Raw genomic sequence first — 14,206 nt, forward strand, 5'->3', positions numbered from 1 at the left:
CTACCTACTCGTACAAACCCCAAGGCGAGCAATGCCGCTTGGAGCGCTACCCACCTCTACGTGACCCCCTACCTTGTAGTCGTACCCACGCACCGCTTTCCTCCTGGCTCAACCATACTGTGAAGACCTCCTGGAGACCGATCATCTCCCACATCTCAACTCTTCCAACACTGCCTCCTCTAGACCATTTTCCAAGGCTGGACTTCTATACTTCACACAGGCACGGATCAGGAGCCTTACATGCAGGAAGACCCAGTCGACTGCCTCCAGATCCGGGCACCTCGCTCCCATGTCGTCAGTCTCCCACGCCTCGTGTTGGCATAAAGGCCAGCAGCCATGAACAACAACTCTCAGACCGGCCTTTACCAATCTGCAAGCAGTAGCACTTCGACCCTACGGCCTCGCGCCCCTCGATTGATTTCATACCTTGACGATGATTCGAACGACATCGCCGCTATCTCTACATCCTCCTCCTCCACCCCACCACGTTTACCAAGCAGAGGCGCCTCTCCCAATCCAAATGCCTCGGTGAGCCGCTCAAAGTCTACAGAACAGTCCCGAAATGCTCGCTTCAACAATACACATACGAGGTCCTCTTCAGGATCGCAGACCTTATCCGCAGGAGGACAAGGGATATGGGAGCCATGGTCCTCGATACAAGGGTTGGCCTCGACCTTGTTGGGAAACGAGACCCAGCGGTCCTCTGGGTCGAGAGCTAACGGTGCTACGAAGAAACCTCTATGGATGAAACAAGACAAATCATACGGAACCAAGGTCTCTACGCAAAAATGGGGTCCCAGCCACGAGGCCCCGTCCAGCGCTGTGCAGGAAGCCATCGAGGAGAGGAAGGCCATGGTACAAGCGAAGAAAAGAGAAGCCTTGCTGCTACCAAGCGCATCAGAAAACCGCGACAGCCTGGGAAGGTATAAGAGGAGGGACTCGGACGCAGGGGCGTCTAGATCTACACCGACTGATTCGGCGGAAGACGCTCTTGTTTACCTTCATGAAGTCCAGAAGGGGGACACTCTAGCTGGCGTTATCATCAAGTATAATTGTCAAGCTGATCCTTTTCGGAAGATTAACAGATTCTGGCCGAACGACAACATCCAGACAAGAACACATGTTCTCGTACCGCTTGAAGGATGTGCAGCAAGGGGCAAGAAAGTGGACAGTCCATATCTTACGAACGATTTGTTTGATTCTAGGCTGGATAATTTGACGACTCGGACAAGCTCGACCTCTCAAGGAAGCGATTCATTACCGCCAGAAGGCCTAACAAATTCCACGGCGCCCTCCGTATTCGCCTCAGAACCTTTGTCTCTAATAACCTCTTCGTCCGAAGAAATCGACTTTAAGCATGACTCTTGGGTCGTGCTCCCTGGTATCAAAGATCCCGTCGAAATACTGCGCGTCCCTCGACGCGCCTTGGGATACTTCCCTCGCACGAGGCGGAAATCAAACGCTACGACCACCGTGGCATCGGCCACCTCTACGCCAAAAACGTCCTTTGACATGCTCCGCCATCCTCCGACGCACGCTGCCCAAGTTTCCTTGTCACTAAATGCATCGCCTGTGCGATCTTCGAGAATGAACGCTCGACCAAGCCTAGGCCGACAGCGCTCTTCTAGCGCAACACGTAACTCTTTCGTCGAAGCACTCCGCGGACCTGGCGGAGTCGGGACCCTGCGTGGTCTACGGACCGAAGCATCGCGCCCTGGACCTGCAGAAGACACGCTCAACCGTCAATTCGCGCAATATCTACCAGATCTGCTTCCACCAGCGGACATACCTCGCACGGGGCTCACTCTCAGACCCTCACCGCGGGCAACGCCACGCCCAAGTACAGATTCAACCAGGAGTACTAGGTCGAACAGTTCCGGGCTTGGCGAGGTCGGTGGCGCAATCGAAGGCTGGGTGCGGAAGATGGCGGGCGTCAAGAGGGAAAGAGGTGCCGCCATCGACAAGATGGGTGACTTGATCGAATTGGAGACGAATACTGAGCTTGACGGGATGGGTAATGGTGGCTCCAGTTCATCGAGAGGGCCGGAGGACACATCAGATGTATCAACGCCGACGGCAGGTCGAGCAGCGACAAGCGCAACGACTTCATCCGCAACAACAACGCAAGAAGCGCTGCTGAACGAGCGATTCCCGATTCGAGGACGGGTGAGGAACGCATATAATACTTCGAGTTCGAGCTCAGGAAAGGATAAGGGCGACTAACGTCAAGCCGCCTGCCTTTGTGCGGGAAATGCGCCAACAACGAAGGGTTTCGGTTGCGCAGACCGTGCCAGAGCTATTTATATTGCATACTGCTAGCTTCTTATATGGAGTAACTTCTGTTTCTGTTGTTTCGTTTTAGTTGCGAGGTTGTTCACTAGTTCTTCCTGTGTGTTAAGTCGCATCGTGCTCGACCTGCAAGGGAGGCCATCGATGTTGCCTTTGAGAACTCTAGCAGCCTCGATAGAGGGCCTACTAGTCCATCCTGGTGAATTCAACTTTTTCATGTTCGTCTCATATAACGCTGTCGGGGACGTCTAGGATCAGGGAGGAAGGCATGTTCAAAACCCATGGACCAGCAGAACCATCATAAAACCGTGGAAGAGTATGTTTTCAGAAGTTTTCACGTTGGTCCTATCACATCACCAAACTATCTTCGAAATGCTTGCTCACCACATTTCCCCCACTACACGTAATATGCACCTCCGTTGTGTCCAAACATTGCTAGGCATGCTATCGCCCAACAACATCTGCTCAACCCCGGACTTTTGACCTGCGCCTCTGAATGCCACGGAATGTAGGGAAAATCTGCAAGCCACCCCAATTTCCAGAAAAATCAAAGTAGTAAAAAGGAAACAAAGCACTATATGGATAAAGGGTGAGGTTGTCGTAGACGGGCATGTGGATGATCATCTCTGTACAAGATCTTTCTGCGCATCATGTCATCTCTTAATTCCAGCCCAAGCTGTTTTCGGCCATCACCGGCGGACTGATGTATGTCCGACCGCTTCGGTTGGAATTACTGTGATCACTGTTTCGAGATGTTCGACCACCAAAGCGTGTACCGTAGCTGCCGCGAGCACCGGCAACCATCAGGTTTGATTGTTCTCCGGGACGGTTGCCACGACCAGATTGTACACTACTTGACCTTTGATGGCCTGCTTTCTTCTTCTTGTATCGCCGCGCAACAAGGAACATGGCTGCACCGTAGACTGCAGCACCGGCAACGGCACCCACCGCAATGCCGACCGATGAAGGACGGACGGAGGAGTCACCACCGCTATCCGAAGAACCTGGTGCTCCATCGTTTGATGTACCACTGTCGGAAGTGGTGGCAGCACTGTTTGCGGTGTTGATGGGAGTGCCTGAGTTTTGCATAGCAGATCCAGGCAGGATGGGAATTGACGGGTCGATCATGCTCATCAAGGTGGCCACTGACGGGTTGGGATTGCTATAGAGGTCCGAGTTCGGGTTGAGGAGATTTACCGAGAGTGCGTTGACCATCTCCGAAGGAATATATGCCATAGCCAGAGTTGTAATATAGTCCAGTGTGTTCAGAGTGTTGTATGGCTGCAAATACTGCATAATCACGTCACTCGAGTCCTGGTCGATACCATGGCCAATTCCAGGCGGAAGATACGAGAATATCTGTGAGACAGCAGTCTGAGATGAAACCACGAACGCATAGTTGAGACCATAATTGAAGCCGATCTGGATCAAAGTAGAATTCTGTGGGGCAGTGTCGGCGCCTCCCGGAGGTTGAATGACTCGGGGCAGAGAGGTCGGAATGACAGCAGCACTAGACGTTGACTTCGAGGAGCTCGATGACGCCGTAGAGGTAGCCGAGATGATGCTGGACTCCGGGGTCAGAGCAGTAGCTGAATCAGTACCAGTAGGCTTGATAGTGTTGGTAAGAGGTACTGAGGTGCTTGGCCTCTCTGTGGTGGCGGGGATAGTCGTCAGATTAGCCGAAGGTGTCAGGGTCGGTGCAAGCGTAGGGGTCTCAGTAGGAGTTGTCACGATCGTATCGCTCGTTGTCGTCGGAGACGTCACTTCCGGAGTGGTCGTGGAATTCCCAGCGTCTGGAGTGGAAGTCACTGTTGGAGTGGTTGTGATATCGGTAGGGGGTGGAGTGGTCGTGGGAGTGGTGGTGTTTATGTCAGTGGGTGTCGTTGTGGGTGTTGTTGTGATGGTCCCGTTGTCCGTTGGTGTTGTCGTTGGGGTCGTCGAGGCCGTGCCAATCGTCGGACTATCGGTCGGTGTTGTTGAGGCAGTACCGATCGTGGGGCTATCAGTGGGCGTCGTTGTCGGAGTTGTCGTAACATCTGTGCCCACAGTAGGTGTATCAGTTGGGGTAGTTGTAGGTGTCGTGAATACATCCGTGGGTGTTGTAGTGAGATCGGAGATGAAAGAGCTCAAGTCAGATACCACATCAGTTGGGCTAGATGTTGTTGTAGTTGGGTCGGCAGTGGAGATCACAGAGTCCGCTGAGCTCACATCGGACGCGATTGAGGAAGCCACCGATGCGGCAGAGGACAGGGCTGAGGAGATGGATGCGATGTCTGAGCTAGCCGCTGTCACAGCAACAGATTGTAGTGAACTTGCGACAGAAAGGATTGATGTCGCCGCATCGCTTGCTGATACCAGTGCAGAGCTCGCAGCCGCTGTGTCGGTCGTAGAATCAGTTGCAGTGGCCGTGGCCGTGGCCGAATCATCGGTGGTAGTTGGCGTTGATGAATCACTACCCGTTATAATCGAGCCTAATCCCAAAGTTATACCATCGTCAGATGAGCTTGTGGTCGCAGCGTCTGTGATGGTACTGGGAAGATCGGTGCTTGTTGTGGTCGCCGCCGAATCAGTGTCAGTAGTAGATTGCTGAGTTTCAGACGCAGTATCCGACGAGTCCGTGGTTGTACTAGCCGCAAATGATACTGGGCCTGTGGCTGCGCTTGTCGTCTGGGAATCAGTCGAGGAATCCGTTACAGTCGCATCTGTGCGTGCAGGAGTGGTCGTGGAATCGCCTGATATAGCGGAAGCTACCCCGGACAGTGCGTTTCCTACAGAATCGAGAAGACTTCCGACTCCGGAATCAGCGGAACTCGTACTGCTGGTGTCTGTTGAAGTTGTGTTCAAGCCAAGGACCTGTCTCTTGACGACCCGAGGAAAATAGTACCTGGGCTTGAGGTCGGTTCGTCTTGGATCAGAGGCAGGGACCGCTTCTGCGAAAGAAACTGCTAGCAGTGCAGAAAACAGGGTAATGGATGAGAGCTTCATGTTGTAGACGAAAAAAGTACTGTGCAGCCAGTCAGCGCAGGCCCGACGAATTGAGCTGAACAAGACCTACTTTCAATTGTAGTAAGCGAGTGTATAGGGTGAGCGTGTTGTTCAAAAGAGTGGCTAGGATCAATCGATCCCTTAAAATGCTTCCGGATGCAATCGTCTTTCACAGGCTCTGAAAGTGCGTCTATCTTGCGCGAGCGGTCGCACCGTCTTAGTTGTGTCAAATCCAAATCCAAGTGAGGGTGTGCTCAGTTGCAGGAGAATTTGTCGACAAGGTTGCTTTGTCCAATCTTCAACAGTCGAGAGCGGCCTAGTATGGAAGACGGCTGAGCATGTATTTCGAGTGTTCTTTGACCTAATCTTGTCCGAGCCTGTCCAACAAAGAAGATTGCAGCCGTTGCGGTTCCTCCAATAGTTGGTCCAGCCAAGTGATTGAGAAGACAAAGACAATAACCACAAATTGTAGGTGTAGACTCGTCGGCAAGCGCGAGGGCGCGGTAAGGGGTACGTCGGCTATTGGAACTGGCCACGAGATTCCGATTGTGGTCCAAGAAGGAATGAGTGCGAGGGAGCGTGGTCGATCGAGTCAAAGGGAAGGCTGACTGTCGACGGGTGAAAGAACGAACGCGAGCACTGAGTTATTGGTGCTGGCAAGTTGATAACAAAGGGCGGGATTGAGAAGAAGAGCGCGGTGGCCGTCGAATCGAGTCGGATGAGAGGATTATCGGTCGCAAAACGAGAGACAGCGACCACGGCGACGTTGACGGATCATCGAGGCTCAGTGTTGAGGACGATGAGGTGAGAGTGTGTAGGTGAGAATGAAAGCATTGTGCAGGTTGTGATGAGGTTAGTCGGTGGCCGTTCGAAAGGAGGAAATGGGTGCCCCAGTCTGCAGGTGCGAATGCAAAAGCCGGCGCTGGCGCTGGCGCAGGTGCAGGTGCTACCGTGGGTTTGGCGAGACAAAGGCGTGCAAGCTCTTTTTTGGGTAGCTTTCAACCATGGCGCCTGTAAAGACGGGACCTGGTAAGACGGATTCCACATGAATTACAACCCTAACCCATTACAGCTGGTGATCGGGGCGCCTGGAGGAGTCCCAAGCGTGCTGAAGTTATGTTGCTAACTGCGAACGGCATAGGCAAAATTACCGCCAAACGCTCAATTTACGTGACACCGGCCTGGCTGCCCTTGCTGCAATCGTCTTAACCCTGGCACGCCCTGGCTCTTCCGCTCTGGCCAATTTCGCGATCAATCTCGCTGAGAATCTCGTTGGCTGTAGCGTTGGCATGGCTATCCAGCCTTCCATGCAACCCGAACTGCAAGTATGTCTTGCTCGGTACAGTGAACAGTCACGCTTCATAACGAAGGCCTGAGTGGTCGACCAGCTCCCAATGCATGAGGGTATTTTGGGCGAGACCATCATCAAAACGTTTTGTGCTTCCGATTGCAACCAGGACCGGCACTGCGCAGAGACAGGTCGCGACTCAGTCTCTGCTTTGGCCAGAATGGCTGGCGCGACACGCGGCCCTGGTGACAGAGCCTCCAGTAAAGGCCCGAGAGAAAGATGCATGGCAATTTCAGGGTCAGGGCACCAAGGAGCCGACAGCGTGTCAGCCATTGACTTGGCGAAACGCCGGTCCTTTAGTGGATCGGATAAAAACCTCCTTCCCTGCCGCCATGGATCCAGTTTTCTGGCGGTCCAGGAACTCAACGCAAGTGTTGACACGGACTCGAGTATGGTACACCCAAGAGATGTGACCATCTCATTCCACTGCAGCTGTCGTGCACATCTTCATGCCGACCTATATCTCTTGACCTCTCTGGTGTCGACCTGGAAGTATTCGCCTTCACAATGCAGCCACGCAAGGTGGCTCGTACCACCAATACAGACAGGGGAAGCAGGGCATTTCTCGTTTCTCCCTCGTAAGCCTCGGCCCCGCTGGCTGGTATGCCTGTCTGTTTCATTCAGGGGTCCTGAGTTGATGCCAAAAACATCACCTTGACACACTTGGAGATTTTCATGCCTAGCGCGGGCTGTCTTGCGATCTGACCTCTGATCGGAGGTTTATGCGTACATAACCATCCGCACCTGCTGGCTTTTGCTTTGGGGTGATGAATGCGCATGCCATCACCGTTTCACATGTGATGATATGCTACGCATTGGACTCTGGTCGACGTGTGCGCAGCTGTTGGCCATCTGCCCGTCAAGTTCGCCTACTATGTATGTAGAGCGAATAAACTCGAGATGATCACAGCACATTTTCTCTGGTGTTTGTGTGTTTGTATGTTCAGACGAATGGTGGCTTGCCTATCCTTGCCAACCGGAGTATGCGTGGCGTATTGACATGGACTTGAAACAGACACAGACGTCTGCCATGTCAAGCCGTTCTGATGAGCACGCTCGTGCCACCAGGAATAGAGGGTTCAGCAAAACCCAGTCATGGCGAGTATCATGCTGCGTCATCAGGTATGTAAGTTATCAGCATGACAGTAAACATCCCCAATGTTGTTCTTCACTGGCATGTTGATGATGGTGTCCATTCTCATGAGGCTCTGATATCAACGGCAATGCTAACTGCAAGTGATGGTTCCGCAATGAGATGTCGTTAGCCCATTGAGACAACGCTGAACCTACTAGTACTATGTATACACACACCCTGAAACCGTTGCAGGCCTTAGTCGTTCAAATAATACCTCACTGCTACAGCCTCATGAAGTCCGATTTGAGCCGACTTGAAATCACACAGTTAGCAATGTTCTCCGTGACTGAGTTTGCTTCTGTGATAAGTTTCTCTTGAATGTGTCTGCCCTTTTTGGCTTCCCAGTCTCAAAGATGAAGAGCCCTCCTTCTTCATTCACATGAGCGCCGAGTAGATGGGGGCTGATTTTTTGGGCCCTCGAACATTGCAAACATAACGTATACACAGTAAGTTCTACCCTGTCACTGCCCTTCGGCTGCATCAATATCTGCCAAGGATGAATGGCACAATCCTCGGCGACTTTACCGCCTTCATTTCTTTAGGTGTCGATTGCACTTCTGATGTCAGATCTGAATCCATGATCGATGGGATATCGTATGGACAAAAAAATGCAGGATAGAAGTGGTCGGCATCTGCTACAAAAGATGAATAAGTTTTAAGTATCAGGCCCAAGCCGGGGAAGCAAAGAAAACTTGGGCTGTGAAAAGGATTAGCCGATCGCGTCATTGCTATATTGCTCCACCATACGAACAGTTCCTCTTACTCCAATATGCCTCTCCATTTCACATCTAGACCTTCTCTTCGATTTCGCTATTCCTATGAGCCGTTGCCATTGATTTCTGGCTTTACCCCGGACCTCTTCAACCGGCTTGCCTTGATCTCATATGTCCTTGAACATCCTCATATCTACGCTCCAGGTCTTCGAGCTCATTCCTCCACCACCCTTTCCCCGCCGCCACCATGTCTGAGTCAGGTTCCTCCTCCACACCGCCGTTGAAAAATCCCAAACTCAGCGCCATGAGCAAGGCTTTCGCACAGGTTGACCTGGACGGTCATGATATGCCTCCTTCGCCGGCCCCTTCCAGTCCACGCGGGAGTCGAAACTACGCTATCGCAACTCAATTGGTTTTCTCCGAGGGAAATGACCAGTACAATGCCAGCAGCATGCCCATCTACCAGGTCAGCTATTCTCTTGTTCCTATGAAACCACTCCCACTAACCACCTACAGTCCGCCACATTTAAACAGACCTCCGCAACAGGAGGAGTCGCCGACTATGACTACACCCGCAGCGGCAACCCAACCCGCACGCACCTCGAGAAACACCTCGCGAAGATCATGCGCGCGAAACGAGCCCTAGTGGTTTCCTCCGGCATGGGTGCCCTCGATGTGATAACTCGCCAGCTTAGACCTGGCGACGAAGTCGTGACTGGAGATGATTTGTATGGAGGAACAAACAGACTGCTAAAATATTTGTCCACACACGGCGGCATCGTCGTCCACCATGTCGACACCACAGCCCCCGAAAAGGTGCAAGAAGTGTTGAGTGAGAAGACGGCGATGGTCCTCCTCGAGACACCCACCAACCCTTTGATCAAGATTGTGGACATTCCCACCATCGCAAATATGGCGCACGCCGCCAACCCGGCATGTCTCGTGAGTGTGGATAATACCATGCTCTCTCCATACCTGCAAAATCCGCTCGAGCTGGGGGCAGACATCGTCTACGAATCCGGCACGAAATACCTATCCGGCCACCATGACTTGATGGCCGGCGTCATCGCTGTCGCCGACGAAGCGCTCGGCGAAAAATTATACTTCACCATCAACGCGTCGGGCTGCGGTCTTGCACCATTCGACTGCTGGCTATTGATGAGGGGGATCAAGACCCTGAAAGTCCGTATGGACGCACAACAAAACAACACCATGATGATCGCGCGATTCCTCGAATCGGCGGGGTTCAAGGTGCGCTACCCTGGCCTGAAGAGCCATCCCCAATACGATCTCTTCAACTCCATGTCACGCGGGCCTGGTGCTGTTCTGTCCTTTGAAACAGGTGATGTCCAATTATCCGAAAGGATTGTGGAATCTGCCAAACTTTGGGCCATCAGCGTAAGCTTCGGCTGCGTGAATTCCCTGATCAGCATGCCCTGTCGCATGAGTCATGCTAGCATCGATGCGAAGACGAGAGCGGAGCGTGGTGTGCCAGAAGATCTGATCCGGCTGTGCGTCGGTATCGAGGACGGTGAAGATCTTCTCGATGACCTGCGTAGTGCCCTGGTGCAGTCTGGTGCCATGAATGTCACCCTCGACGGCATCTACGCGAAGAACGCCACTGTTGGGGCCGAGCATCCTCAAGAGGGTGAACATTTGGCCGCCGAGGCGGCTGCTGAGAATGAGCCTTGATGGATATGGATCTGAAGTGACCATCTTGCGTACAAGATGTCGATGATCCGATTAGAATCTGTGAGGATCTGAACTTTGGTCACTGGGATAGTCCAAACGATTATTTTCCACAATGTACGGAAAAGCGAAGATAAAAACGATTCCTCGCGGGAAGGCTGGAAAGGCTCTGCATTTCTGTCTGGCGCCACTGTCAGGTAAAGGCTCATGAAAAATGTATATACCAGTATATGATCAGTATTGTCCATTTCTCCCCTTTCCATGGGATCTTTGCACATCGTGTTTCCTGTTTCTCTGCTAGCGAGTCCGAGTGGTCAACGGCTGGCTCACAGCATTGGAAGATTTGATCCTGCTGGCATGTGTACGGTTTTTTTCTATTACGGCCTGTCAATCGGAACTCCGGGGCATCCATTCTGTCCTGGCTGCTGAACCTCCTCCTGCCCAGATATCTTAGAGAACATCAGGAGACTCTCGACCTATGACCGTTGACGGGCACATGTCCGTGGGATAAGACAGCGCATTGTTGATCCAAGAGCAGAGCAGGAAGCTAGGTCGCGATGATTGATTGGATTGTATAAGATAGCAAGACACACTTCCGAGCGGTATTGAGGTTGCTAGTGTTCATTGAGAACTGCAACGTGAGCTTAAATTTTCATCGACACTGCTTTGCCCCTTTGTTGCTGCAGCAACAAAGATCCTACAGGGGCGCAGGACCGAAGAGACTGACTCATATGTGCGTATAGTACGGATAGAAACTTAGCAGGGTTGAACAAAGCCTGGTCGTGCGTCTACGCGCTCCTCGTTGACGTCGAACAGCACCATGGGTAGGCGAGCAAAAGCCGTTGTCCTTCATTGGGTCTGCATACTGCAAACCCCTGGGGCCTCTGATCTCGAAGCCGGCGACCGAGGTGTAAGAGAGAGGCAGAGAGAAGAAGCATGAAGCGACGTTGTGAGGCAGTCGAGCAGAGCTGGGCCTATGGGATTGATACGCAATCTCTTCCCTGCATGCGCAGCTAGATCACGCCGACTGCAAGGTGCACAGCACACGACAGCATCCTAGGCTTCGCCCTCTGTGGGGTCAGTGATCTGGATTGTTAGGATGGAAAGTCGGAGCCCTTCGACTCGCGCGATGTTTGACAAGAGCTCGTCATACTGACCAAGAAAACGTTGCTTGACAAAGACTATCAACACCACCTTCCTGATTTTGATCTCCAGGGATTAAACCCGTCGAACCCCGCGGTCAGAGCAAAGCTTAGAATCGTAGCATGGTAGATTCATATCTGATGCTGATGCCGCTGGCAGGCCAGGAATGTGTAATCGTATTCTTAGATTTGAAAAGGCATTCAGGTCGATGCAAGTCGAAGGCCTTTGCTGACTGGCTGAAAGTCCTGCTTCGATCATGGCGCAGGGGAATTCAATCATGAACAAGATTTTGCAGAATCAGTTACCGAGTAAGTCAACCTCGAAGACATGCATTGCGAATTGAAAGAGGAATTACTCTGGCCCGAAACAGGAGCACACGCCTGCTTCCGCGCTTAATCTAGCCAGACAGACAAGGCTCTCCTGCCAACGTGACTGAGAAAGCCCGGAGCCCGTTGGACTTGTCCTGTGGAATGCTAACTCTTGCTGGCGAAGGACTGTGTAAAGGCGTTTATGACCGCCCTGTAACCTTTCTCCAAGAAAGTCTGGGAGTGACGTCTAATCAAGGTTGAAGCACCACTCTCGAAGAGGCTGTGAGACAAATCTCCCGATGCTGAAGATGGAGGAGATTGCTCTCGATTGTAGCCGATCATCGCTCTGATTTCGGATTTATACGTCGAGTGCGCTCACGAATGAAGTGGCACATGCGAGAAGGATGCGTCATGTGCCGGGCTGGCTGGCTGGCATGTCAGCCCCGGGTACTCGGATTTTCACTCTTCATGGGATCGTTAGCCAGGATAAAACACCGTTGGGAAGATCACCCGGACCGTTGAAGCCTATGGTCTCGACATAGGGACTTAGGCTTGACTCAAAGCTTGATCGTAGTGCAGCTATGAATTACGGGTCGTCGATTCTGCGAAAGCATATATGACCGCTGAAGTCGGGTTATCTACCTCAGGTAAGGTAGATACAGCGGGAGGCGCCCAGAGAGGTCAAGAAGGTGCAAGTGGAACCTCGGCAGACTCAAATATCACGTGATTCAGAGTTGTGCTTCATATACCAATGAGGCGCCAAAAGTGCTTGAAATGTTGTCGAAACCTGACAGAGATTTCGTTAGCAAATCCCGGGGGGATTGGCGCAATGGTAGCGCGTGGTTCGTCCACCTGCTCTTCTTGTTTATAAGCTAGCTCTAATCATCTCATCAGGCTCTCCTACTTGATCAAAATCCTACATGATGAGAGATCTCGTCGTGAAGCCAAGGTTGAGGGTTCGAGTCCCTTGTTCCTCGTTTTTGCCCCCTAAAACCTTGTATCGGGATAACCTGAAGGTGTAGGGTCAATTTTTGACCTAATCAGGTTTATCATTTTTTGAGGTGTGTTGAGTTGTTCATATTTATTCCCAAATCAATAGCATTGTTCAGTGGCTCTTGGCATACCTCTTAGCGGTCAACTACCTAGTATCAACCTCGTCTCGTAGAATGAATTGCCCGGATGCCTTACTATACGATCATTGGATTGGGAACTTTTTTCCACACGGATCACAGGTATCGGCTAGACCTGCGCAAACTGGCGTTCTGAAATCACGTGGCATCATCCTGCTGTTGGACCGCTGTGGATTACAAGAGATTATTGACCACTGATAAGCTGGCGCAGATGCAGGTCATGGATGCCAATTGACGTGCCCAAATTCTTGGTACAGATCGATCCATAAGAAAACCCCACAGTGCCTAAATCATCAGAAGCGATTTGCCAGCGACTCCAGAGGAGGATTTGAGAATGCAAGATCTCTCAAGCGAAAACCTAAGATGGCGCGTTACGTAGGATGGTTGCTCGGATCTCTCGCTACGCTTAGGAGGACAGACTACAGTGTAGTGTGGTACAAGAGAATTGTAGGTAACATATCCACTCAGACTCCCTTGTTTCGACCTTCCGGTACTCGGGCTTTTCCCGCATCAGCCGCCCCTCAGACTGTCCACAACAACCCGGATGCATTTTCCAATAGTAATGTAACAAGCGGGAACCTCGGTCATAGCCTGTCGCGCCTGTCAAGGTTGAAGGTACGTGAGAGACATCAAACTTCGGCAATGTCTTCGTTGCGAAGTCGGTACCAGTAAAAAGCTCAATAGAATAGAGATGTGCGGTCCCGCGAGGTCTGTTTGCATGATTTTGAGGCGCGTTCCTTGTAATAATTAGCCCACAGAGAAGCGCCTCTCTCTCGCCAAAGTGCTTGAAGCTTTACGAACTTCGGGCCAGCACGGTCGACCGAGCTTCAACGCCCACGCACTACTGTACGCCGGGACGAAATCCCAAACCTTATCTTCTTCGGAGAGATGAGCCCTTAGCCGGAGTCTCTCAGCGACCGGCGGCTGCAGATACCTTTTACTGCCCGGTGTTATGATTGAGGTCGCGGAATAAATCCAGCTTTTCCATTCATCATCACCAGCACATGTCTTCCGGATCCAATGCTTGGTTTGGTTGCGTGTTGTTGGTCTAGAACGAGCTATGCTCATGTCCCAATTCTTGGGTGTAGAGCAGTAACGTAGATTTCCGTAGCATGGTTTTTGGAGTTGACACCTGCTGAAAACGTGGCACAACTGTGGACATAACCTTGCACAGGATGGGCCCCAGCAGCTTTCACCCCCTCCCACCGAGATGCGTGGTCTACCTCTGCGTGGTTGATATCCACTCGTGCTTCAACGGATATCTGAACGAAGGATGGCGTGCAGTTGTGGCCAGGGAAGTGGCCATCTCGGGGGCAAGACTGGCTCTATCGGAGGAAGTCGAGTCAACATAATCGATTGAACAGCCTTGAGGATCCCTCACTCCTTGAAGCGGATAGCCCATTCACATACTTGGTCCCCCAACATCATGAGTGTAGGACACGTTGTTGGGCGACGTCTGGAGGCAT

At 52.0% G+C, this 14,206-nt stretch overlaps 3 protein-coding genes and 1 non-coding gene across 4 annotated transcripts; 3 read left to right on the plus strand and 1 right to left on the minus strand.

The window, feature by feature from the left end:
* The first annotated feature begins 26 nt into the window (after positions 1–26).
* On the plus strand, positions 27–2,370 carry PV05_04617 (uncharacterized protein). The gene has a single exon (XM_013461040.1). The coding sequence runs from the start codon at positions 337–339 to the stop codon at positions 2,221–2,223; it is 1,887 nt and encodes a 628-aa protein (XP_013316494.1). The 5' UTR covers positions 27–336; the 3' UTR covers positions 2,224–2,370.
* A 141-nt stretch (positions 2,371–2,511) lies between these two features.
* On the minus strand, positions 2,512–6,231 carry PV05_04618 (uncharacterized protein). Its single transcript, XM_013461041.1, has 2 exons — positions 5,345–6,231; positions 2,512–5,293 (listed from the first exon to the last, which is right to left on the minus strand). Exon 2 carries the CDS (start codon positions 5,272–5,274, stop codon positions 2,950–2,952), a length of 2,325 nt encoding a protein of 774 aa, XP_013316495.1. The 5' UTR covers positions 5,275–5,293; positions 5,345–6,231; the 3' UTR covers positions 2,512–2,949.
* Positions 6,232–8,503: 2,272 nt separating this feature from the next.
* Positions 8,504–10,410, plus strand: PV05_04619 (cystathionine beta-lyase). The gene is made up of 2 exons (XM_013461042.1): positions 8,504–8,936; positions 8,987–10,410. The coding sequence occupies exons 1-2, from the start codon at positions 8,718–8,720 to the stop codon at positions 10,160–10,162; spliced, it is 1,395 nt and encodes a 464-aa protein (XP_013316496.1). The 5' UTR covers positions 8,504–8,717; the 3' UTR covers positions 10,163–10,410.
* Positions 10,411–12,425: 2,015 nt separating this feature from the next.
* Positions 12,426–12,587, plus strand: PV05_04620. The gene has a single exon. It is a non-coding gene; the product is annotated as a tRNA-Gly (tRNA).
* The last annotated feature ends 1,619 nt before the right edge of the window (positions 12,588–14,206 follow it).

Source organism: Exophiala xenobiotica, assembly GCF_000835505.1.
Source record: "Exophiala xenobiotica strain CBS 118157 unplaced genomic scaffold supercont1.3, whole genome shotgun sequence".
NCBI classification, from domain to species: Eukaryota; Fungi; Ascomycota; class Eurotiomycetes; order Chaetothyriales; family Herpotrichiellaceae; genus Exophiala; species Exophiala xenobiotica.